Raw genomic sequence first — 26,667 nt, 5'->3', positions numbered from 1 at the left:
TATTCCCATACAAATACCACTCCACATTTAATGCGACTTCATTTAAAACCTCAAATCATCTTCCAAAAATTACTCCCTCACAAAGATATGCTTATGGCCTTAGTAGCCATAAACAACATATTTTTTTCTAATTTAGAAACCGTTCAAAAGAGGTGAAGGTTCAACTCGAGCTGTCAGAACTGTCACTTGATTCGTGACGTTTCTTCTTCTTCTCTTTTTGTCTGTCGCCGTGTTTGTCTCTGTGCTTGCGGGGACTGCGTTTAGGGCTGTCCCTGCGCACCCGATGATGTCAAATTCCCGAATCATCGGTGGTATGGTGAATATTGTTAAGAGATTCCTCAGATGATTCCGATTTGTGTTTCTTTTTTGATCTGCAATTTAAAAATAGAAATTTCCCACTAACGTATATGCTGTCTAAGGTGGTAATGGGATAACTGTTTAGGGGTAAAGTAGTTATTTACCCATATTCATAATCAGCATCTACGCGACACGTACCGGAACGCTAAATCGCTTAGCGGTACGTCTGTGTCGCAGTGGCGTGCATACAGGGTATGCACTACGTGGGCAGATGATATAAAATCAAAAAAACTCCTGTAAGAGTTATAAGATACTTAAGGGTAGGCATTGTTAGAGTCATAAAAAGTCTACCTTTAGTTTGAATTAAATTATAAACTTCACAAAATGCTCAGCGCCGGGATCGACCCCGGAACTTCCCACTTAAAACCATAGCGCTCGCCGCTGCGTGAGGGAGGACAATGGAATATAAAAAATGAAATCAGTCGCAGACGCGAAATAACAAGGTTTTACCCATCAAAAAGTCAAACACGCGTATGATACGGTCGGGTATATACAAAAATAAGTGTATATATGCCGTATAAATGTACACAGACCGCTATACAACGCTTAACACATCACGAGCACGTCGAGGCCAGCTGTGACGATAACCCCAAAGAAAAATTGCTGAACGCGGCTGAGGAAGTTTTGTCTTCAGAAAATGACCACCCTAACTAACGTAGCGACTTAAAATCATACTTACACGTGTGTGTGTGTGCGTATGGACCTGAGTGTGAGTAATTACTATGCCATGATCAGAATACAGTTATCGTCACCCCTGCTCTTGCCGCGGGTGTCGTACGACTAAGATAATGTAAGGGCAGCAGCGTCCTTTGTGCTATAACTACCATCTGCGGTCAACAACCCGTCCGCCCAGAGGTCTTTAGTCCAGCAGTGGACTGTTATAAGCTGGGAGAGGCCTTTAGTCCAGCAGTGGACTGTTATAAGCTGGGAGAGGCCTTTAGTCCAGCAGTGGACTGTTATACGCTGGGAGAGGCCTTTAGTCCAGCAGTGGCCTGTTATAAGCTGGGAGAGGCCTTTAGTTCAGCAGTGGACTGTTATAAGCTGGGAGTGGCCTTTAGTCCAGCAGTGGACTGTTATAAGCTGGGAGAGGCCTTTAGTTCAGCAGTGGACTGTTATAGGCTCTTGATATACTTACGATTTCTTCTTCTCATTATCAACTGTCACTTGGTCCTTGAAGAACTTTGATAGCTCTAACTCCTTTATCTCATCAGTATTCGTCAGGATGATAGCTCTAAAAAAAAAACTTTATCAATTGGAATCTTCAAATTTGAAGCGCCACACGTTGAACAAAAAATATATTTAATTATTCCACTATACAGTTAGCCCTTGGCCGCAGTCACACCTCGTTTGTGACGATGCAGTCTGAGATGCGATAAATCGATATAGTAATAATAAATTTATTCTATATAGATTAAGATATCGATTACAATTTTGTTATCGATTATGATATCGATATCTCAATAGATTTCTATAATCGACATCAAAATCGTTGTCTATATAATAATCTTTATCGTAAATTTACTATTACAATATCGATTATAATATCGATATTATTTTTAACATCTATTCAATATTGTAATCGATAACTATAATCGATATTTTAATCGAATAAACTATGATAACGATTATAGTAATCGATTTTGATATCGATTAATCTATAATTTTGATCGATTGCTGTAATTGATATCTTAATCGATGTCAATATCGATGTCATAATTTTATTGATTATAATATCGATATTATAATCGAATCAACTATCTTATCGAAATTGATATTGATTAAAACATCGATAACAGTTATTGATTGCAATCCATATTATATTTTAGTATCCATAACACAAGCGAAGCTAACATTGGGTCTAGATGGCGATGTGTGTATTGTCGTATTATATTTTTTTTTTTAAATAAAAACGAAGTATTAGTTCACAGGAGCTTGAGATACATTTTTAACTGTTTCTGAGACTTATATATGTACCAAAACGCTACTAGTTTTTGAGTAAACTATTGCCAAAGAATTTCAGTGAAAGAATTCAGACACTAACATCAGATACAAAATCTAAATCACTAAATGACTCATGTCACTTATTCAATCTAACAAATTTATCGGTATAGGCACATTCACAGTTGACGGCCGACTGGCGCAGTTGGCAGCGACCCTGCTTTCTAAGTCCTAGGCCGTGGGTTCGATTCCCACAACTGGAAACTGTTTGTGTGATGAGCATGATTGTTTTTCAGTGTCTGGGTGTTTATCTGTATATGATAAGTATTTATGTGTGTTATATTCATAAAAATATTCAACAGCTATCGTAGTAACCATAACACAAGCTATGCCTACTTTGGGGCTAGATGGCGATGTGTGTATTGTTGTAGTATATTTATTTATTATTATTATTATCTATTATTCATGAAGCTGAATTTCGAATGAATTACCGCACATTTTATATTACTTTGTATGAAAAAATAAATATTCTTATTTTGATTTAATATTTTGCAGGTTAATTCCTTATTAAATATACGAGAGATTGAGGTGAATGTAGAGTATCTGAACTATTGGGATAAATGTAATGTTTATTATTTAGTTTCCATGGTAACAAGAATAGGAAAAAACTCACTCTGTCCCATGTATTTATGTGTTTGTTTCTTTACCTAGATAATATTCGGCTTCCTTGGTAACTCAAATAGGAAAAATAAGTTAATTAAACGAAAGCGACGTTGCATGTTTGCGCATCACAGTTGCCGGGCATGCAACGTCGCAAAGCGAAAACGTAAAGAGGTAATTCATCAGTCGATTTGACTCCTCAATTTTTTTTCATACCGGGCGCCTTATATATGAAAATCGATTTTTAAGGTGTAAACTCCAAAAATACCTCCCTTTGATTTAGTTGTTAATCGTAAAGTGGCAACAGAAATTCATATTCTGTGAAAATTACAAATCTCTATCTAATACGGTTCTCGAGATATAGCCCACTGAAAGTCATCTTCGTCATCACCATCGTCATATCAACCAACAACAGGGCACAATGAGAAGGGGTTAAGGCCATAGTCCACCACACTGGCCCAGTGCGGATTGGTGGACTTCACATACCTTTAATAAATAAATAAATATACTACGACAATACACACATCGCCATCTAGCCCCAAAGTAAGCGTAGCTTGTGTTATGGGTACTACGATGACTGATGAATATTTTTACGAATAATATACTTATAATATACAGATAAACACCCAGACACTGAAAAACATTCATGTTCATCACACAAACATTTTCCAGTCGTAGGAATCTAACCCACGGTCTTTGACTCAGAAAGCAGGGTAGCTGCAAACTGCGCCAATGGGCCGTCAACTGGGCTTTGAGAACGTTATGGCGAACTCTATGGAATGCAGATTTCCTCACGATGTTTTCCTTCACCGTCGAAGCAAGTGATATCCTAATCACTTAAAACGCACATAACTTAGAGGTTACAGGTGCGTGCTGATTCGAACTCGGCCCTCCGAAACTGAAGTTGGGCTCCCACCCACTGCGCTACACAGTTTATATATGTAACTAAAATAGCTTTTATTAATGACACTCTTAATTGCTTGCCATTGTCCACTTGTATCAACAGTGTAAACAAATGCACTCGTTAAGGACTGTACAAACATCGTTATCAAAACACTCCGTTTAATTAGCGGTCAAGGGCGAACGTGACTCTCGCACCAAAATTCAAATTCAAAATTAATTTATCTCAAGTAGGCCCAATACAAGCACTTTTGAAACGTCAAGTCTGTCAGTTTGTAGTGACTCTACCACCGGTGCGGAAGACAGATTCTACCGAGAAGTTACCATATTGAATTATTAAAAACCATCTGGTTAGAGCGTAATAATTCACACCCAAGCTTTCTTATTGTCTACGTAATCCTTTATTATCATTATTTTTTATTTATTTATTAACTTGTTCGTTTACTGTTAATACTACGTAAAATCCCTATCCCTATCCCTACTAATATTATATCAATGTAAGTTTGTTTGTTACGCTTCCACGCAAAAACTACCGATCCTCATGAAATTTTGTACTATTATTCTTAGCAGTGTTAGAAGTATTACGGGATACTTTTTATCCCGACATTAAGCTCGGTTCCTGTGGGAGAGTGGATGAGTGTTTGACGATTTTACACCATAACTCCGACAAATTATAACCGATTTAAATAATTATTTTTGTACTACAGAGGTTATAATATTTGTTTAATTTTGCCCAAACTGTGGTTGGAGATAGAGGACAGAACTCCTCAGCGGACGGCAGTAAACCCCTCATTTAAGGCTTAGCGATACTGAATACTATATTTTTTTCAGATCTACAACTAAATTGAATGCCACATTAAAATAAAAAATCAAACGCAGTCGAAGTCGCGGGCAACAGCTAGTAATATTATAAATATGAAAGTGTGGATGTTTGGTACTCAATCACGCAAAAACAGTTAAACGGATTTGGATGAAATTTGGCATGCGTGCAGCCTTTGACACGGAAAAGAACATAGGTCACCTTTTATCCCGGGAAATAGGAGCGTTCCCGCGGGAATAAACAACCTTAATCCAAGCAAACGAAATCGCGGTCATCAGCTAGTAATACATATAAAAGGAAATGTTATATTTTGTTACAATCAGTGTGATTGGCCACTTAAAGGTGTCCACAGCATTTACTACAAAATAAAATAAATAAAATAAAATAGTTTATTTATAAATTTAAAATGCATATACAATTTTTCGGAACATACAGGATTTGAACCTGCGACTTTCTGGCAATCGCGGCCTGAGCGCTTTCTCCAATTAAGCTACTATACGGCTCTCCTACCGTCGATGCCGAAAATAATATATGCCTTTCACATCAGTCTTATAGCGACTGTAGCGTCATCTAGTAGGAAAAGTTGCTGTTTCGATCTACTTTTTTCAAACGTCCATATTACTATGAGACACGTTTGAAACAAGAGATGACACATTATAATTTTTATTAGTGTTTTCACCTACACTTGGAGGAATTATCAATTTTATAAATTTAAAATGCATAAAAAAAATTAAATTACAGTTTTAACAAGATTGCAAGTTTGGAACCTTCTTTTAGATGTAGTACACCTGTATCAAAAGACTTCGCTCTTCCATAACAAAATTATGTTATATGCGTAAAAGTTGTAAGTTGCATTTTAAAGTAAATTTAGGTACACGGAAATTTAATAATGTGTATGCGTGGGTGTGTGTGTGCGTGTGTGAGTGTTTGGGCATGTGTGCGTGTGTGTGCGTGTGTATGTGTGTGTGTGTGTGTGTGTGTGTGTGTGTGTGTAATGAGTGAGAGTGTGAATGTGTGTAACACGAATAATAGATGTGCTTCAATGAATTATAAAATGACTATTACATTACTTTTCTTTTACTTTCCTTTCTATCTTAATATATATAAATCTCCTGTCACGATGTTTGTCCGCAATGGACTCCTAAACTACTCAACCGATTTAAAATTAAATTGGTACACCGTGAGCAGTCTGGTCCAACTTAAGAGATAGGATAGCTTAGATCTTTAATTATAGTCGCAATTTTATTTTATTTCAAATTATTTGTCTATAATTAATTGGCAGTCACATGTTATATATATATACTACTATACTCATTTAAAGCTTAGCGATACTGAATACTTTAAAAACAAAATCAAACGCAGACGAAGTCGCGGGCAACAGTGTTATATAATTAGTAACTAGCTGACCCGTGCAACTTCGTCTGCACTAAATCGGTTATTCCCTGTAAACACAAATGAAATGACATTTTCTTAAAAATGAATCCTAGCTAGATCGATTTATCGCCCCCGAAACCCCCTGTATACTAAATTTCATGAAATCGTTGGAGCCGATTCCGAGATTCCAATTATATATACGAGAATTGCTCGTTTAAAGATATATCATAAGATTACATCACAGTTGCATAAATAGCTATCGGTAAAGTTTACTTTATTTACAAAATCCTAAATGACTTATAAGGTATAGGCATTGGGGGGTAGCTGCCCAGTCACCTTGAACTGGGGTTACGACTGACTGCACCTAGTGATGTACCCTGAACTCTTTATCGATATTCCTTATTTTATCGTTGCCTCCGCTGTCCGCATACGTCGGTATGTCTTCGAGCTAGCCCAGTTTCTACTCCAGCGGGTACTTCAACTTTACTTTCGTTGGGCGCCGAGTTAGCCAGCACGCGCCTATAACTTAACTAACTATTAACTAATCGCTAATTAAACGAAGTGTTGTGATAACGATGTTAACTATTGCAACTTTCTTTAACACATTTACTAAGTTATGTGCGATTAAGCTATTAAAATATCTCTTGTTTGGTGAAGGAAAACGTCGTGAGGAAATCTGCATACCATAGAGTTCTCTTTAATGTTCTCAAAGGTGTGTGAAGTCCACTGGGCCGGCGTGGTGGACTCCGTAGTCCACCACGCTTAAAGCCGTCCTTAACCCCTTCTCATTGTGGGAGGAGACCGTGCCCTGTAGTTGGTTGATATGACGATGATGATGACGAAGATGCCTTTCAGTGGGCTATATCTCGAGAACCGTATTAGATAGAGATTTGTAATTTTCACTGAATGTGAATTTCTGTTGCGACTCGATCGATATATCGATATATCTACTTAATTACCGATCGTGTATTTAATACCTAAATGGGGGGTCAATTTAAGAGGGTGGTTAAATCAATCTTTTACCGCGCCGAATTGGCGTAACCGACAAATCGTAAATTTTTAGAAAGGATTTTTAAAAGCATATTAACAACTTAGTCAAAGGGGAGGGATTTTTTATTTGTAAAATATAAGCCATGTGTTTTTTTGGTGGTACCATTGCCACAGGTAAATTTCTAATTACATCATCATGAACAATTTATTACCGGTCCAATACAGGGACGGCTCTGTTCTCGGAAGGAATAGGGTCTAGACCGTAGCCACCAAGGCCATTAGAATAAATGAATTGGAATCTTCGGCAATATACTCTCTACGCACGTTTCGCATGGCTAGTATAAATCGAAACATTGGACAGAAGCGTTACCTTAAGGATTTCATCACATACAATGAAAATACATGCCAAATAGTCCTATATTATAGTAAGCAGTTGATTGTCAGTTTTGCGAACTAAAAAAAAAACAATGAGGCTTTATTTGCTGTAACTCCGCGGAAAACAGGAGAAACTGTACGGTGTAGTTTGAAATTTCTTCAATTTTTATACTCCACACCAAATATTCTTTGGCGATGCGCTCTCTACGCACGGTCCGCTCTGACACCGGAGAATCCTCAGGGGACGAACAATTCTTAAGTTGTAACAATTGTTTTCTTTAACAGTATGATGTGAATGATAAATGGTGAATCACTAAAAATAGAGACTTCCACAGTTTTTCTGGGCGTGACCTTGGATAATAAGCTACAGTGGGGTGCCCATATAGATTCACTAGCGGGTAAACTAAGCTCGGCTGCCTACGCAGTCAGAAAAATTAGACAGATTACTGACGTTGAAATAGCTAGGCTAGTTTATTTTGCGTACTTTCATAGTGTTATGTCCTATGGAATCTTGTTATGGGGTAAAGCAGCTGATATCGAAACTATATTTATATTGCAGAAAAGAGCTGTACGGTCAATATATAAACTTAAACCATGCGAATCCCTCCGTGAGAAGTTTAAAGAAATAGGCATACTTACTGTAGCTTCACAATATATTTATAACAATATAGTATTTGTAAGACAACATATTAGTCTTTATAAACAAAAAGTGGACATAAACAGTCGACTTACAAGAAATGGTCATAAATTAGTGTCGTCTGCATATCGTCTGCGTAAGGTACAGGGATCATTTGTGGGATTGAGTATACGCTTTTATAATATGATTCCTAAGGTGATTTTGGACCTGCCAATGCAAAGGTTTAAAGAATTTGTTAAAACACATTTATTACAGCGAGGTTACTATACAATTGATGAATTTTTTAATGACAAGGTTGCTTGGAAGCATCCGGCTCCGCTTTCAGCTCTCACAAGATAGAAAAATGAATGTTAAAATGCAAAATGTAAATTGTTGGTGTTGGAAAAGAGCAACTGCTGAGTTTCTTGCCGGCTTCTTCTCGGTAGAATCTGGCTTCCGAACCGGTGGTAGAATCACTACAAACAGACAGACTTGACGTTTCAAAAGTGCTTGTATTAGGCCTACTTGAAATAAATGAATTTTGAATTTTGAAGGTCAACATCTCAGCCGGAGCGGACCGTGCGTAGAGAGCGCATCGCCAAAGATATATTTGGTGTGGAGTATAAAAATTGAAGAAATTATAAATTACACAGTACAGTTTCTTCTGCTCTCCGCGGAGTATAGCAAATAAAGCTTTATTTTCATTGTATATGATGAGCGTTACCTTAAGGAATCGCTTGGTTCTATCCAATATTTCGATTTATACTAGCCACGCCCCGCAGTTTTTCCCGCGGTAACAATTATGTGCACTTAATTTCAATTAAAATAATAACGAGTACAGAATTATTCAATTATACCAGGCGCAGCTAGTTGTCGATAAATATTTTTTTAAACAAAAAAAACATGTCATTTACTTGTAACATATTGTGTAGATATTAGACCTTTAACAATATTTATTGTTATAAAAGTGTCGATATATCGATGACTTGGTTTTAAATCGCCCATCCCTATAGTAAAGGGTGCGGCAAACGACTTGAGGGCATACAATTCGGGATGACCTGTAGATATACAATAATGTATACGTAACACCGTAGAATGAACACGTAGTATCTTAGTTTGGATACTATATCTCACAAAGTACTAAGGATATATAAACTTCATTATAAACATCATTATTTAGGTAGCTTTTGAAGGTTTGTGGAGCTTTTTGAAGCGGTAATAGCTCAGTGGGTAACGCTTCGGCTTTCTTTTCATGGAGACAGTGTTCGAGCCCCAGCACGCACTTTCCGGAGTTACGTGCGTTTCTAATTTAAATATCACAGACATCGTGAGGAAACTTGCATGCCTGAGAGTTCTCCATATGTCCTCAACGGCGGTGAAGTCTACCAATTCGCACTTGGCCAAAGTGGAAGACTACGGCCTGAACCCTTCTCATTCTTTTCGACAGGCCAGGAACCACACCTCGACAGCGGACTCTTATATAACTTCGACCAGGAGAGGCGGTGAGTATGCTTAGCAGCCAAATTATCACTCGAAATATGGCAGTTATGTAGGGCTATGAAGCCTCGGTTCAAAAAATATGTCTTTTTCGACCGTCTAAAACGTGCGGAATTCGCGTGCGCGCCGCTCTCGCGCGTGCGTGTGTCGTGCAGTCCGGTGAAGAGCACACGCTAATGTGAAAAATTTGTAAGGATATTTGGACACTCGGAAAATTTTCAGAAAAAGTCCGAAAATTTTCTAGTGAAATTAAATTTTGCACGACTCATGATGCGAAGCATCAGAGAGTGCTTTACGATCGAAACATTTTTTTCGCCTCATTTCGGCGGCTATTTTTATTATTATAGCCTTGTTAGTTCACGGAATCAAGATATTTTGCATACTATTGTCGAGATAATTTAATGGAGATTAATTCCATACTTTAAAAAAATTGATTTACTGCAATAGAATTGGAAAAAAACACCAAAATAGGTCAAAAAATTTTCCTGTCCGTTATTCGAGTTAAATTTAAAAAAAAAAAATTCTAATCGACGATTGTAGGTCACTGAATGCGAATGATTAATTAATTCAGTGTAGTTTAATTGCAATTAATAAAAAACGAAAACTGCAAGACTGTATATCTATATTTATCCATGTAAAATTAACATGGATGGTGATATATCTATATCTATAGATATTATGTACATTTTATTCCACCAGGGGCGCCTGTGCATCACTTTCCTAGTACAGCTGTTTTAAATTTTTTTTTTTTTCTTTTTTCAATATTTAATAGTTAAATGAGCATTATGAGTCGTGCACTTTTGGATTTTCCAAATTTTTTTTTTTGCAGGGTGGCGCAGAAGGCCAGGTAGTACACTCCGACAGCAGACTGTTATAAAATCTCTCTCATTCTGAGAGGAGTAATGAGTCGACGATGATAAAACGGTTTCTGTAACCCAGCCAAGTGGCCAAGTTTCTTGCCAAGGATTATTAGACTTGGAGGATATTATAGGGGACTCTGAGCCGTGCAGGAATCCTTCACCGTTTAAGCAAGTGATGTTTTAAATTCCTTAAATTAAAAACGTACATAGCTCCGAAAACTTAAAAGGTTCGTGCTGGGACTCGATCTTGGTCCCTCCGAGAGGGATGCTGACGTTATAATCATTAGGCTATCACCGCTAACATGTAAGTAGGTAAAGCGAAATAGAAAGCTATAATAACTTACCGTATACGACTGCCGCCATCGACTCTATCTTGTCTTCTCGGATCGCTTATCACAGATATCGAAGTTTCACCAATTTCGGGCCGTCGCTTTTGCTTCTTTGTTTTGGGATCCCTGTATGATACATTAACAAAAATAAAACCAACTACAATTTACCTAAGACTTGTTTTTAAAATGCATATAAAAAATTTCGGCAAAGATTGCAAAGTGTAGGTAAAAATGCACTTTTACCACTACACTACACACAAAATGGCAAATTACATTTTTTCCAAAAATTCCTCAATATCGGTATCAAATGAAAGAGTTTGACCAGTAGAATAATAGACACTATATTGAAAGCTGATTTTTAAAATTAAAATTTATATAAATTTGTTTTTATTTATGCTATTTAATGCAAATATTATTGACTTATGTATATATTATGTTATAATAAATAAATAATAAATAAATATACTACGACAATACACACATCTCCATCTAGCCCCAAAGTAAGCGTAGCTTGTGTTATGGGTACTAAGATGACTGATGAATATTATAATGAATAATATACTAAAATACTTAGAATATAAATATAAACACCCAGGCACTGAAAAATATTCATGCTCATCACACAAACATTTTCCAGTAGTGGGAATCGAACCCACGGCCTTGGACTCAGAAAGCAGGGTCGCTGCAAACTGCGCCAATCGGCCGTCAATGTTATGTACTTATAGGTGCGATAAAAAAAAAATGTATCCAAGATTAAAAGATTAAAAGACACCTACGAGGCGAGACTACGTTTAAAAATCTCTAAAATGAATGCTACTTTTTGCACACTTTTATTTCAATTAAAACTTGCCTGCGTTTTTTGTCTCGCTCTTTCTTCTCGCCCGGCTTCTGTTTGCGCCTTTTTCTGTAAACCGATCCGCCGGTGTTCCCTTCGTCTACCGTCTCCAAATGTAACACATATAGGCGGTATATTTGTAGTAATATCACCTGCACAGAAAAACATAAAGATTCGAAATGTCTCGCCGCCAAACTACTGGACGAATAATTGATTCTTCGCGCGAACATATTCAAATTTTAAAAAAATAACGCGTGAACGGAAATTTACAAAAAGAACCTCTCCAGAAAATTACTAAGATTATCCATTGTCTAGTTTAAATTTCAACAACAACGCTGTGGTTTTATGTTAAGCCTCTTCGGGACAGGCAAAGATCATTGACCATACAGCCCATTCAGTTGTATAATTAAAGCCTGCAACAATGTTTTGCTTCTTTTTTCTTTTTCACATGAAAAGGCAAAGGTATATCTCCGCACAGCCATGTTTCAGTGTTTTTAAAACCCATTTTTGTCTTACGTTTTTTTATATAGCCAGGATTAATAATTAATATTATTCAAAAATTTAATAATTAAAAAACAATTCTGTATTAAATATCCACTTACCAAAGTGTTCTTGCAAGTGAAGAATATGTTCATATAATTAATTATTTTGTAATGCGCGATAATAAGAAGGCGGAAAGCCAAAAACGGAGCATCCTGCAGAGCTATGTTCATGATAATTGCGCACACTTCTATGGAGCAACAACACGCGCGGCTTGTGTTCCTGTCGACAAAACAAAGTCACCGACAATGAAACGAGGCGTCCCACCCCCTTTTTATATCACAGTGTCAAGATAAGCGTCTTATTAAGCGATACAGTAATTTCGAAGCATCGCATCAACATTCGAGGTGTCCATCCGCTTTATAAATCCCTACTTATTTCATAAAACAAGTGTATTAATTTAATTTTTTTTTTATGATATAGTCATAATGTTTTTTATTTTTAATTTTTGATATTTTTAAAACATTGTTTACACTAAAACTAAGGAAAATATGTAAGAAAAGAACTAACCATACAAAACCATACCACGGATTACAAATTACAATAGTTGAACTAAAAAAAGAGATGAATCGGACGTTTCTTTAAACCCTTAGAGCTTGAGGCTAAAAAGAAAAAAAAATAACAGTGGTAGGAAGTGAATATTAAAAAACAAACTAAGTATATAATATGAAATATTGAATGAATACACTTTGATTGTAAATGTCACATAAGTACAGATAGTAGAGAAAAAAAGCACAACACCGAGAAACGTAGAAGAAAAAAGCACTTTTGGATGTCACGACGTCTTTTTTTCTATGGTAGAATGATTAATAGGTCCTAAAAGCAAGTGAAAATTATTAAGATTATGGCAAACTTTTGATGAGTGTATCGTGTAAAAAAAAGTTGAACAGGCAACATTGCGATGGTGGCGATGAAAAAGTGTTGCCAAAACAATATAAGTGTGATAGCTTTTTTGAAAGAAAATGAGTAAAATCCTTGATGCCAGAATCTGTAGGTTTGCACCAATAATCGGTAATTTGTATCCAAAATCGGTAGATTTTAGCTAAAATAAAGGGCTTTTAGGAGATTTTAGAAAATCAAAAAACATATTGATTCAAGTAATATAATAAATATTTTACTAGGTACAAACCTAGTAAAATATCGATTCCTTTTAACGTATGGAACAGAACACAAATTTTACAGATGTATTTTTTTAATACTTATAAATGTGCTTTAAATTATAGTTTAGCAAGTATTTTAAATTAATGATTTAACATAATACCAACAAATATACTAAAAAACAAAATTAAAAACAAAGAATTTGTTTTCTGGCTGTTACGCAAAATCGACGGTAAAAGTTTAAGACTTAAAATTTCTTTGAATTCTGTAAATCCGGAAAAAACTATATAGGTACATCTCTTTTGGTAGATTGTATTCAATTTTGAAACAAGACATACCTATGAAACAAGATTATCGCTTCAGATTTAGGTTACGGGATTTATGGGGTTTATTACTTCTGAATCCCGTACAAACAACGCCGGGTATCAAAATACCATGGTACTCCAAACATGGTTTAACATATTACAAATTTTTTTTTACTTTCTCAAAAAGAAGAAGAACTTAAAGAAAAAGTCTTTATTGCACATACAAATAGAAAGCCAGGTTAACAAAAAAAACGATAATACACATATCCACCAAGGAGGCCTTATCGCTTGAAGCGATCTCCTCCAGACAATTCTTGGTTGAAGAAACATATTACATAAAACGGGATAGCGCAATACCCAAATTGTGCTAAATATATACATTACATATACAATACCTACTAATGTATAAAAAAATTTAGTTTCATTAAAAAATAGTTAAAGTGAAACCGAAATTTTTAATGTTTTTTTCAACTTCGTATTTCAAGAGAATTTTTAAAAAAATAAAACATATAACTCTACTATACATACATATATTATTTACTCTCTGAGAAAAAAGCATTAGAGTGTTGAAACTCATCCTGATCGAACTGTTTGTTTTCTTTAAACTTATTAAATACCAAATAGACATAGAAAAGATATTTGTGAGAAGAAGAAGAAACACTTTGTTGCACGCAAAACATAAAGGAATACAAATAACACGAAATAAAAAATGAAAAAGGCGGCCTCATTGCTGCAACAATCTGTTACAGGCAACCGTTGTATGAAAGAACCTGTGTTAGAAGAGTGTGTGAGGTGAGTTATTCAAAATGAGCGGAGTCTGTCGGCAAAACGAAGCTACAAAGCATGTGTACCACTCTTGTTAGTGTGGCGTAACTCAGAAGGGGGTTAAGTAATACTGTTTCATACCATATGATGAAACCTGTTTTTTCTCCTTCAAAACAACCCGGCCATCTACGGAACACGGGTCTCCTATTACAATGAGAATGAGTTAAGTCTGTAGGCCAGGTTGGCCCAGTGCGGATCGATGGAATCCTCACGCCTTTGAGAACATCATGGAAAACTCTCAGTCATGAAGTTTTCCTCACGATGTTTTCCTTCACCGTTGAAGCAAGTGATATTTTAATTACTTAAAACGCACATAACTTAGAAATGTTAGGTGCGTGCTGGGATTCGAAACTCGGCCTCCAAAAGTGAAGTCGAGCTCCTACCCAATCCTCATTTGTACTAGCAGTTCCCCGTGTCTTTGTCCGCGTACGTACAACATCTGTTAAGTTAATTTGTCACATATACGCTTTTTTCATTCTACCGCCGCCCGTCGCGTCGCACGATCTACTTATCTAAGAGACGTATCGCAATTGGTGATGTTAATAGACTTGCTCAAGATTATTATGGTTTATTTACAAATCCCGTGGGAACTGTTTGTTTTCCTGGCATAGCTGGCACTTTTGATGCGTACATTACATGAGAATTACACGGTAGTGGGATGATGGCGATAACCATTTTTGTAAACCTAAAACTAAGGGGGTTACAAACGCGTCCTGGTCTAAGCACGCCCACAACAAAACTAGCCGCGTATTTTTTTTTTTGCTATCACCATCTCACATTGTCATTTAAAATTATTAGAAGAGCAACCTGGTTAGAGCAATAGTTCACACCATAGCTTTTTTATCGATACAGGAAGCTAGATTGAAACTAAAATTTATAAATTTTTATATAGTAGGTATGAAATTTAATACAAATGTCGGTTTTTTTTTTTTTTTTATACTGTTACTTTGAGTTACGCCAATGTGAGTGACGTGCATGAGCATGCGTGCATCGACATACGTACATGTCAGACCTATTTGCGGTTCCTCTGGATTTCCTGGACTTGGTGGCTGTCAGGACCACGGTGAACTGCATGAGGGACCACGACCATATGGCGAGGGTCAGGAGTACAAGGACCTTCTCGGTCGCAACCTTCTCATCTTTGAACGAGTCGAAGAATTCTATGATGTCAGCTGCGGTACCTATATAAATAAATAAATATACTAAGACAATGCACACATCGCCATCTAGCCCCAAAGTAAGCGTGTGTTGTGGGTACTAACATGACTTTTGAATATTTTTATGAATAACTAACTAACTAATAATCCTATAGATACTAAAACGATTAAACGTTGTAATATATGAATATGGGGTTACGTCTATGTATAGGTTTACCTTGAACCAATGCTGTAAGCCAGAAACCTAATCGATGACGGAACTGTGGTCCTAATTTGACCTTACGTAGCCCGACAAGCAATGTCACTGGTCTGCCATAAATCTCCTTTGTTATCACTAGCATCGGATGATAATCCGATTTTGACGACCTCTGTTTTAACTGTAAGAACGTGGGCCATGTTTGCTAGCAAATCTACCTTTGTATGTACATTTGGTTTAAGATAAAAAGGTATCTTCGTTCAGACAGGTCAAAATTATGCACAATCTGTGGTCGGTATAAGTTGGCTTCGGAATTCAAAATGACAGGAACCCAGAGCAAAAGGAGGAGAAAAGGAAGGTCATATAAAATGGCGGGGAAAATAGAGGTACAGAAGAGTATAGACAGAAGTATGACGGGAAAATTGAAGAAGTTAATAAGTTGTAATACGCTTTAACGTTGTAAGATATGAATATGGGGTTTCCTTTATGTTTAAAAATGTTGAGGGTTTAATTTTTATTTGGTAACTTTTATTTCATACATTCGTTTCGTTAGAATTGGAATAGTTAAAGATTATTTATAATATTGGTGAATTAAATACGTAATTGATAGTTACAGTCATTCTTGTTTTTAAGCCACCTGTAAAGTAAGTTAAACTAGCTATTCAGTGCAGACGAAAAGTGACCGGATATGTAAAAACAAAGCACAATAAAACTTTTTTGGATAACATTTTAATTTCGCTAAAAAGTCTATGGTCTCCTTTTCTTCTACTTCTTTTGATTTATGGCTTTTCGTAGTGCCAAAACAGCACAATGTACTTTGCCAGTCTCAAATAGCTTGGAAAAGGCACGAACTAGAGTGGTCAGTAAATTAAAAGAAATGTCTATTTCACAACTTCGTCCTGCAATAGTAGTTGTTAGTGAAATGAACTAAGTACGCATGAATTTAACAATAATTTGAAGATGAAATAAAATTAAAAATTTATATCCATAATATAAAACTTAAAGTTTTAATTTGTTCATTTTAATAAATTTACATAGATATTTAACATACCGACTATACACTGACATTAACACACACTCGACATTTAAGGAACGAGGAATTTTAGAAGGAAGTATATCATACAGATGAAAGGACAATTTCGGGCAGGAAAAAAGGATATGTGGACTGATCCTTCGTCCGTAGCTTCGCAATACATTTATAATAATATAGTCATTGTGAGGCAAAATATTACTCTTTATAAATCAAAAGCTGAAATTAACAATCGACTTACCAGAAACGGTCATAAATTAGTGATATCTGCATATCGTCTGCGAAAGGTGCAGAACTCCTTTGTGGGGTTAAGTATACGCTTTTGCAACATGACTCCTAAGGAAATTCTTGACCTACCAATGCATACATTTAAAAAAAGTGTAAAAACGCATCTAGTACAGCGAGGTTACTATACATTTGATGAATTCCTTAATGACAAGGTAGAATGGAAGCAGCCAGCCTCGCTCTCATCTCCCGCAAGATAGCAAAATGATTGTAAATGTTGATGTTGGAAAAGAGCAACTACTGAGTTTCTTGCCGGCTCTTCTCGGTAGATTCTCTTTTCCGAACCGGTGGTAGAGTCACACAAACATGCATACTTGACGTTTCAAAAGTGCTTATAAAGTAGGCCTACTTGAAATAAATGAATTTGAATTTGAATTGGTCCAGGCCACACTCACACAGAGAATGACCTCGAACTCTTATTTTTGTCAAATGTACTGGGGTAAAAGCATGTCCAATCCGTAGACGACTGAATGGTCTCCTTTTGTTTCTCGACATATAATTCTTTAATGTAGCTTATTTAAAAGAGACTGTCTTAACATCTACTAATGACCAATATATTTTTTATTGGACAATTTAGTCAGCGTTGGCTAGTGATTTAGGTGAATCCTAGTGCTATAAAACGTTTCACGAACTCATAAGTGATGTCTAACGACGTTAGGCGCCAACACCGATTCGGCGAATCGTAAAAGGGGACTCGGAAACGGACACTTGACAGATGCAAACCAACATGTATTAGTTGTTTTTAATAAAATTACATCCATCCAAACAACATCCACCTTAAATCCATTTGAAAGATGTATTAATACAAACACAAAATACAACACCTTGTGGCAAGGACCATAGACAAGTTCGGTTTTTTGAGTTGCCTTGTCAAAATAGATGCATCGTCATCACCATCACATGCCGGCCCACTACGGAGCACGGGTCTCCTCCCACAATGAAGAGGGGGTAAGATATGAAAAGTAGTAGATCCACTTTAGGTACCACTAGGTCTTGTATGATATGAAACCCCATATTCATATCTTATTCAAGACCTTTCCTCATGATGTTTTCCTTTACCGATGAAGCAAGTGATATTTTAATAACTTAAAACGCACATAACTTAGAAGTTTGTTTTCCTTTACCGATGAAGCAAGTGATATTTTAATAACTTAAAACGCACATAACTTAGAAGTTAAAGGTGGGTGCTGGGATTCGGAGTCGACCCCCGAAAGTGAAGTCAAGCTCCTACTCGATAATCGTGCACATAAGTATTTTTTAAGGCCTCACCAATATAAACCAGGAGAAGTTGACTGAGCTGATCCCTGGTGAGGTCACCCTTGGGCAGCAGCCACCGACCCACGATCAGGGTCAGCATCAGGAACTGCTCGATCAGCGTCACCCACATGTCCGTGGGGATCTTTGTGGCACCAGCCAAGGATATTTCTGGCTGTGGGGCAAATATACTTCAGACTACATATACTATAACCAAGAACTGAATGCACTGAGTAATTAAAAAAAAATCATCATATGTCATACTAACTGATAGTGATAACAAAAATAAACTCAGCTACGTTTGTTGTGGGCTTCAACTTTTCGCTTGAAACCCTACTTGCTTGAGGTTTAAGTTAACTAATGTGATATAGTAACTTAGTACTGTATATCCGCCATTTTTTTTTCTAAAATAGTAATAACACAATGAAAAGAAGATAATTAACATCGGTCCATACGTATGGGAACTACGTCATAGCGTAATATTTATTATTTAGCCTGTGACACTAAATATTAAATTATGATGTTTTTTTATCATTCACGTACCTTCCTTAATATTATAATAGTATTCTTCTAAAAGCTAACGTTTTGAATCAACTTTGAACTTAACCATTACAAACATCGTTCATCAGCTCATTCATTCATTCATCTGTAACTGTCATCATCTCGCTCATGCATTCATTTGTGACTGATTGACATACTTACCTCTATATGTGTTATGTTCGACTTCTTCTGCAGTCGCATATCCACCTTGTGCAATTCAAGCAGCCATATAGCCGGCACTACCAACCCCAAGTAGATGAAGACCGACGGACAGAACCTGGGGACCAAATTGTATACAGAATAAACTTCCATGAGTTATGTTACGTGTAACGGGAATACGAAATGCTGATGAAGGGTGCATAAACATAGGAAACAAGGAATCACCCTGTAAAAATGTTAAATCAAAAGAATCATATTTTTTTGACTGTCTATTGCTGTGGACTATATTTGTGTCATGAATATGAATGTTTTTCAGTATATTATAAGTATTTATTTCATTCACCTTTACGAAAGACCGCTCACATTGGCGGCGCTTAGTAAACACGAACGTGACGAAGTTTGAGTTGAGGCGACTTAAGGCGCTTGATGCTAAACGTGATGAGCTAAAGGCCCGACAACCAGCGGCCTTATCATATAACTACATTGCCGGTGTGTTGACGTGTAGCGAATGCAGCCGCACGTTTAGCACAAAATCAGGTTATGCGAGTCATCTAAGGGCCCACCAGCGGCGCTCTCAGCCGGAATCCGAAACAGTCGCTGTGACCGAATACGGTTAGGATTGATTGATAAGTATTTATTTATATTATTCATAAAAATAATTCATCAGTTATCTTAGTACCCATAACACAAGCTACGCTTACTTTGGGACTAGATGTGTTAATTGTCGTAGTTTATTTAATATATTTATTTTTGAAGTACGCTGCAGAATAGAGCAAGCACATAACGCCTTTTCTAGACTGAAAAGAGTTCTTTGTGACCGAAACCTAAGCATTGCTCTTCGAAAACGCATAGCGCGGTGTTATGTGTTCTCTGTACTCCTATATGGCGTAGAAGCTTGGACTTACAGAGACCATGTCCAGGAAACTCGAAGCGTTCGAGATGCACAGTACAGACGTATGTTAAGAATATCTTGGACAGATCGTGTATGGAATAGCACTGTATTGCAGGGAATGGGTAAGGTTCCAGAGGTACTCTTATAAATAAAAATAAAAAAATAGAATATTTTGGTCATGTGATGCGGAACACCAAAAAGTATGAACTTCTTCAGCTTATCGTACAAGGTAAAGTGGCAGGCAGAAGAAGGCCTGTTTGGAAAGAGCACCAAATCATTATTTAGAGCAGCGGTGTCCAAGGTAGAGATAACCCTAATGATTGTCACGAAAAAGAAAAAGATAAAAAAGAAAGATTAATTTTTCCATACAAACTAATTCAAAACATTCTAAGTGTTTACTTATGACAACCCTATTGAAGATAAGAAGATAAAAGACCGACGCGTGCATAGTACCCATGCTACGCGACGCGTACCCAATATTTAGTGACAAGAGTCACTTGATTTTACTTTTGCATGTCAAAGTCAAAGTCAAATATTTCTTTATTCAAATACTCGACTCGTGCTTTTATATACGACACAAGTTAAGACTAGTAATCAATATTGCTGAGAGTTTAATTTAAAGTATGATAAAAATTTAACAAAAAAATGGCTTGATATTTGCCGAGCTCCCCCCTCTCTCCAACGTAAGATTAGATGAGCTTTGAATCGACCCCCTCCCCCCTTAAACATCTCACGTATTTTAGAAACGCCCCCTAACTAATTAGAAAAAACCAACTAGAAAATTCCTAGTTACCTACCTAATCTACAAACTTTCGCTAGTAGGTAATTTTCAGGGTTAATCCGGCAAAATTAACTTTGTCACAGTACCACGTTCCGCTCGGCTTGTCTTTCACAAAACACCCCGAAATGTCAACCGTTCCTGACATTTGAGTACTAACATAATTGTTGGGTATAACATAACACCTCGACTCCTGCATTTTATTGTGAGCAAATTTTAAATATATTTGTTTTTATATAATCATCATCAGCACCATGATGTCAACCAATGGACGTCAACTGCTGGACATTCGTCTTTTGTAGTCAGCAGCTTCCTGCGACTTGATCTCATCCGTACCCCTCGTCGGGGGTCTACCAACGCTGCATTAACCAGTGCAAGGTCGCTATCCTAACGTACCTTTTTTTTTTTTGACGCTGGGCAATGCGTTTAAGCATCCCTGCCGGAGGCTGTGCAGTCAGAACTGTGCAGCCTCCAGCACGGTATGTGGGACTCGCTGGCTGGTTAAGCATCAGCCAGAATACCCACTAAAACCCAGCGGAGCCGCCTGCGCCCAAGTTGGGGCGTCAAAGGATCGCGGTCGCATGCAACTTTAATGCCCCGGCGCGCTTGCCGAAGGTACGCAATGGTATCTACGGGGGATTATCTGGGCCTTTATTTCCACCTGAACACCCTGGACGGTGATGTGACGGTGACGGGCACCTCGTTGAGGACCTCTGCGTGGGCCATGGAAAAGGAGGGCCTCGGTTTTAGGAACCGAAACCATTAGTCCCAAGGCCTGGATCCTCCTTACCACTAGGGACGTACCCACCGTGGCCAGGCGGAACGCCTCCGAGAATTTGCTCCCACGCGCCGTGATGAGAGTGTCATCCACATAGCATAACCACAATCCACATAGCCAGCATAGGATCCTGCAGGAGCCAATCGAAACCGATGTTCCACAACACCGGCCCCAGAACCGACCCCTGCGGGACCCCGTTGAGCACCTTCCGCCAGTCTCGTTGCCCCCCACGACTGTTTGTATGACTCCAACAGTCTCCTGAGATATGGAAGCACTCCATGGTACCGGAGCGCCTCAAGAAGAGTCTGTTGAAGGCATTCGTGACGTCCAAGGAGACGGCGAGAATGACGTCCCCCCTGGCAACTGAATTATGCGTGAGGGCCTTCAACGACTCCTAGGCGTCAATGGTCGAGCGACCCGCCCTGAAGCCTTACTCCTCCACGGAGAGCCCTGCACCAACAGTTTCCAGATGCCCAACGAGCAAGGATCTTCTCAAAGACCTTTCCGATCTTGTTGAGCAAGACTAACGATCCTTCCAAGACTTGGGGAACGGTCCAGCCAGTAGACCCCGGTTGAACAGCTCCCGGAGTCTTGCCTCGAGTATCTCCCGGGTCATGTATATGACCCGCCCCGGGATGCCGTCTGGTCCAGGTGCCGTCTTATTGGACCGGAGGCGGCCAAAGGCTTCGTCCGTTTCCTTGGTAACCAGCGGGACAGAACCTCTATCGACCAGCGGTACGGATCCTCTGGGAAGAGACCCTCGACGACACGCTTAAGAACTCCGGCTGGAGGGTCTGGGTTGCCGGAGGCCCCTGGTTACGGAGCTTCTTTCTTGCAATGCGATAAGGACGTCGTGGTCTCTACTAATGCCCGCCAGCAGTTCCCGGGCCTGCTCCTTGGCTCCGTTTGTTGCCAGCTAAAGGGCCATATTAGCCTGGCGATAAGCCTCCCTTAGCTGCTCCTCCAGAACTCTGTCCAGACCATTCCGCCTACGGCACCGAACATAGTCCCTGCGGGCTCGGTGAATGGCGGTGCGCAGGACCGTGATTTCATCCGACCACCAGTACACCCGTTTATAGCGGCGCCATCCACGGGCCCGCGGCATTGAAGAGGCGCAGACTTACACGCAACCGTTCCCCCTGTTCTCCCACTCTGGGGTCTCTCTCAGTTCTGGGATAGGCCTACCACCTAACAATTGAGGCCTCTTCGACTCACTCCCGGACCATTTGGGTGAGACACCAACAAGGGAAACGATTCGGACCCTGTGGTGGTGCCATCACGACAACCAGGTACGTTGAGAACTCAAATCGGATATAATTATGATCTGACAGGGTCTCCACCCCGTCCGCCACCCTCCAGTTGGCAACTCTGTCGCAACCTAAGGGGAGGCAAAAGACAGGTTCACGTTGGAACCACCCTGCGCGCGGACACAGGTGTGGACTGTCCCCCTATTGAGTAGGGAGAGCATTAGGTGCACAGCCCACACCTACACGGCTAAGAGCGGAAGGGGTGTTGTCGTTCCGTGTAGTGAGGGCCTCCACTATGGCCTGGAGCTCCTAGGCCGCCTCCTTGAACTTCTTCACGTACGTCCCTTTCAGATGGCTAGACTTGGTAGCCAACTGAATTATGGACGCCGTGCTCATTCCTGCCCAAGCCGCAACTCTTGTGTGCCGAGCTTGGTGGGGTCCTCTCGACAAGATGCCTAGCTTGCCATCCCCTCCGCTGGGTCCAAGACCGTAGTTAGGGCTGCCCGCCCTACATACTATACATATAGTACGAGTTTTTACTCAGTTTAGGTATCAGGGATTCAACCAAACATCGTACTAGGCTATGATTTCTGTCACGATTATAAAATTGTGTGAATAAATGATTTTTATTTATTTATTTATATAGTTACATTACTTGTTACACTCTCGGCTCTCTTAGCGCATTCGCTTTTAGCCTAATACCGCCTCGAATGTAAAATACAATGTTACAAAACTAGATTCATAATCTACTATTATATCGTCAATTGTCATTCGTTGTTTTACATCGCTGAGCTAAGTGGTGACACCCCTAAATTAGGGGTGTGTAGACATGACGCATCCCGGAAGCACCATTAGTGTCATAGATAACGAATTCTGAGAACACTAAATAGGTATTTTAGTGGGTGGAAAACCGTGCAATCCCCTCCCAAGTACCAACTAATATTATTAATGCGAAAGTTTGTTTGTCCAGCCTTCACGTCCTAACTAACAACTTAGTGCCCGTAACACAAGCTACGCCTACTTTGGGGCTAGTTGGCGATGTGTGTATTGACATTTTTACAGTTTTTTACGATTGCCATGGGAATCGTTGGTTTTCCCGGGATAAAGAGTAGCCTATGCTACTCTCCACCCTTCAATCTAATTCCAGGCCAAAAATCAAGTTGATTGTGTTATGACTTAGGGCTAGAAGGAAGGACAAAAAAAACTATTTAAGATTGATTGATGAGAATGAAATAACTCTTCTGATCACTCACCAATACACTTTCGCGTTTACAATGTTAGTTACAGAGAATTAAGATTTGTTATGAATTTCGCGGTTAGTAAGTAAAGTTTTGTCCATAAAAATATATCAAAATTTAAAAAGAAAATGCACTGTAACAATATAAATATTAGAAGCAAAAATAAACTCGTTGTGCAGTTTACTAGGCTACACAAAATTGCAAATTCATTCAAGGGCAATTGTATATTATTTTATAACAAATTACCAAATGAAATCTTTGAGTTGTCTCTCAATAAGTTCAAAGTTTATATAAAACGTAAGCTTACAGAAAAATCCTATTATAACATTAAGGATTATTTAAACGATAAAAAAGCTTGGGTGTGAATTGCTCTAGCTTCATAGCTTAATTTAAATTTACTGGAAGATGGTGATAACAAAAAAATAAATTTACCCGGCTAAGTTTGTTGTGGGCTCTTCTTAGACCAGGGCGCGTTTGGTACCCTCGTAGCTTTAGATTTAAGTTGGCGAACGAAGTTATCACCATCCCGTTACAATTATGTAAACAAATATGTATGAACGCTTCATAAGTGCCTGTGATAGGCCTACATGAATAAAGAAATTTTGAATTTGAATTTGAATTTAAAAGAATTGATACGCAACCGCCCTGCGATATATTAATACAGATAAATATTTTTCTAATTCATTGATTGATGGATTGACCAGAGCAAATGAAATCACCTGACCTGAAGTTATTATTATAAAGTTTAAAGCATGGGTTACGTAAATGATTTGAATTTTTCTGATTGATTGATTGACGGATTGACGGGAGTGGATGAAAACACCTGACCACTCATCAAGCTACTTTTAAATTTATGGTACTACTAAATAAAATGGATAATAATAACAAGCTGACCCGTGCAACTTCATCTGCACCAAATCGGTTAAAAAAACAAATAAAATGAAATTTTCTAAAAATGAATCCTAGCTATATCGATTTATCGCCCCCGAAACCCCCTGTATACTAAATTTCATGAAAATCGTTGGAGCAGATTCCGAGATTCCAATTATATATAATAATGAATATATATATACAAGAATTGCTCGTTTAAAGATATAAGATATATGTTTGAATGTTTTGTTTTTATTATTTTTGAATTTGAGGTTATTGTTATTATTTTGGTTAGAACAAAGTTATATATGTTGTAAATTTCTCAATTAATTACAACAGATTTTATCTTTTAACTCTAAAATATAATTTTTATTAATACATAACTATAACCTAAAATAAACTATTTAAAAACTAAATAAAATCTAAAACGTCCTCGAAACCACCGCAGCGAGGCACAGTTCCTAAGATGCTGGCAGCATTGCCCCTTTGGACGGCCAAACTAATTCGTTGGCCAAGGTAACTGGCCAAACTAATTCGTTGGCCAAGGTAACTGCCCGCTCTAGGCTCACCGGTAGACTCGATAACCCTTTTTGATAATTCTTTGAAAAGGGCTCTTGCCTCCGGACCCCACGGTCCCGAAGTCTCTACTCCAAAAGGCACAAAAATGAAGCTGCTATCCAGGTTTTCATATTTACGCCTCTTGGCCTGCTCGGCACTGGAAGCAGCCGCACCTACCATTGACGAAGTGGCCTGGATGTGTGATTTTATTATTTTTGTATTTTTTTAAATATTAATTTTATATGGCTTATTTTTTAGGTTTTATTTTTATTTAATATTTTGTAATTATTACTTATTGACGGATTGACGGGAGTGGATGAAAACACCTGACTACTCATGAAGCTACTTTTAAATTTATGGTACTACTAAATAAAATGGATAATAATAACTAGCTGACCCGTGCAACTTCATCTGCACCAAATCGGTTAAAAAAACAAATAAAATGAAATTTTCTAAAAATGAATCCTAGCTATATCGATTTATTGCACCCGAAACCCCCGGTATACTAAATTTCATGAAAATCGTTGGAGCAGATTCCGAGATTCCAATTATATATAATAATGAATATATATATACAAGAATTGCTCGTTTAAAGATATAAGATATATGTTTGAATGTTTTGTTTTTATTATTTTTGAATTTGAGGTTATTGTTATTATTTTTGTATTTTTTTAATTATTAATTTTATATAGCTTATTTTTTAGGTTTTATTTTTATTTTATTTCTTGTAATTATTACTTGTTATTGTTAAATTCTTTTAATAGCCCAGGGTAGACGAATTGGGCAACTGTAATGTCTTCACGGGATGCGTTACTAAATAAATAAATAAATGTCTGTTTTATAACAGGCCTATTCGAATATTATATAATAGATATTACAAAATACATATACTTTATTTTTCATTTATTGGTATAAATTACTTATTTAACATTAATTATTTTTATTTTAAGGCACAAAATTTTTCATATTTTAATAACTTTGATTTTCTTCATATTTAAATCAAAAATAATTTTTTTGATAATTTATATTGTCCTATTTATTTCACTAATCCTTAAACCTTGAATATAAATTTTGATTTTATGTTTACAAGGCACAGTAACACAATTTACTCTACATATTGAGTTATTATATTATTATATATTGATTGAATGAAGAAGACTCACCACTTCCACTCCTGGTTCTCCTTGATGGTCAGAGTGAAGACTCCCTCGAATACTAGCAGGAGGATTGGAGACGCAAGATACCAGAATTCGTTGTTATTTTTGAAATATGTCACCTGCCATATAGCCATGATGCCGTGGCAAGCGAAAACCAGCCTTGTTATCACCGCTTTAATAGTAGCGAGAATTTTACCTATGTTCGCCAT

At 37.7% G+C, this 26,667-nt stretch overlaps 1 protein-coding gene across 1 annotated transcript; it reads right to left on the bottom strand.

Annotated features, from left to right (window-relative positions):
* LOC120635811 (transmembrane protein 26) lies at positions 1–26,667 on the bottom strand. The gene is made up of 9 exons (XM_039906973.1): positions 26,465–26,667; positions 18,940–19,058; positions 18,257–18,412; positions 15,323–15,500; positions 12,154–12,313; positions 11,567–11,703; positions 10,732–10,842; positions 1,493–1,588; positions 1–371 (listed from the first exon to the last, which is right to left on the bottom strand). The coding sequence occupies exons 1-9, from the start codon at positions 26,665–26,667 to the stop codon at positions 290–292; spliced, it is 1,242 nt and encodes a 413-aa protein (XP_039762907.1). The 3' UTR covers positions 1–289.

The sequence above is a fragment of the Pararge aegeria genome, chromosome 27, assembly GCF_905163445.1.
Source record: "Pararge aegeria chromosome 27, ilParAegt1.1, whole genome shotgun sequence".
Lineage (NCBI taxonomy): Eukaryota > Metazoa > Arthropoda > Insecta > Lepidoptera > Nymphalidae > Pararge > Pararge aegeria.
The sequence above is the reverse complement of the archived record's forward strand: the minus strand, read 5'-3'. Positions and strand labels throughout refer to the sequence as shown.

Bases quoted from the DNA above. Each gene is read 5' to 3' on its own strand.
- LOC120635811 (XM_039906973.1), bottom strand. From the start codon at position 26,667: ATGGCGAACATAGGTAAAATTCTCGCTACTATTAAAGCGGTGATAACA. The intron at 11,704-12,153 runs GTAAGTGGATAT...TTTTCTGTGCAG, and splicing joins TCACTTGCAAGAACACTTTG to GTGATATTACTACAAATATA. The intron at 372-1,492 runs GTAAGTATATCA...TTTAAATTGCAG, and splicing joins GATAATGAGAAGAAGAAATC to ATCAAAAAAGAAACACAAAT.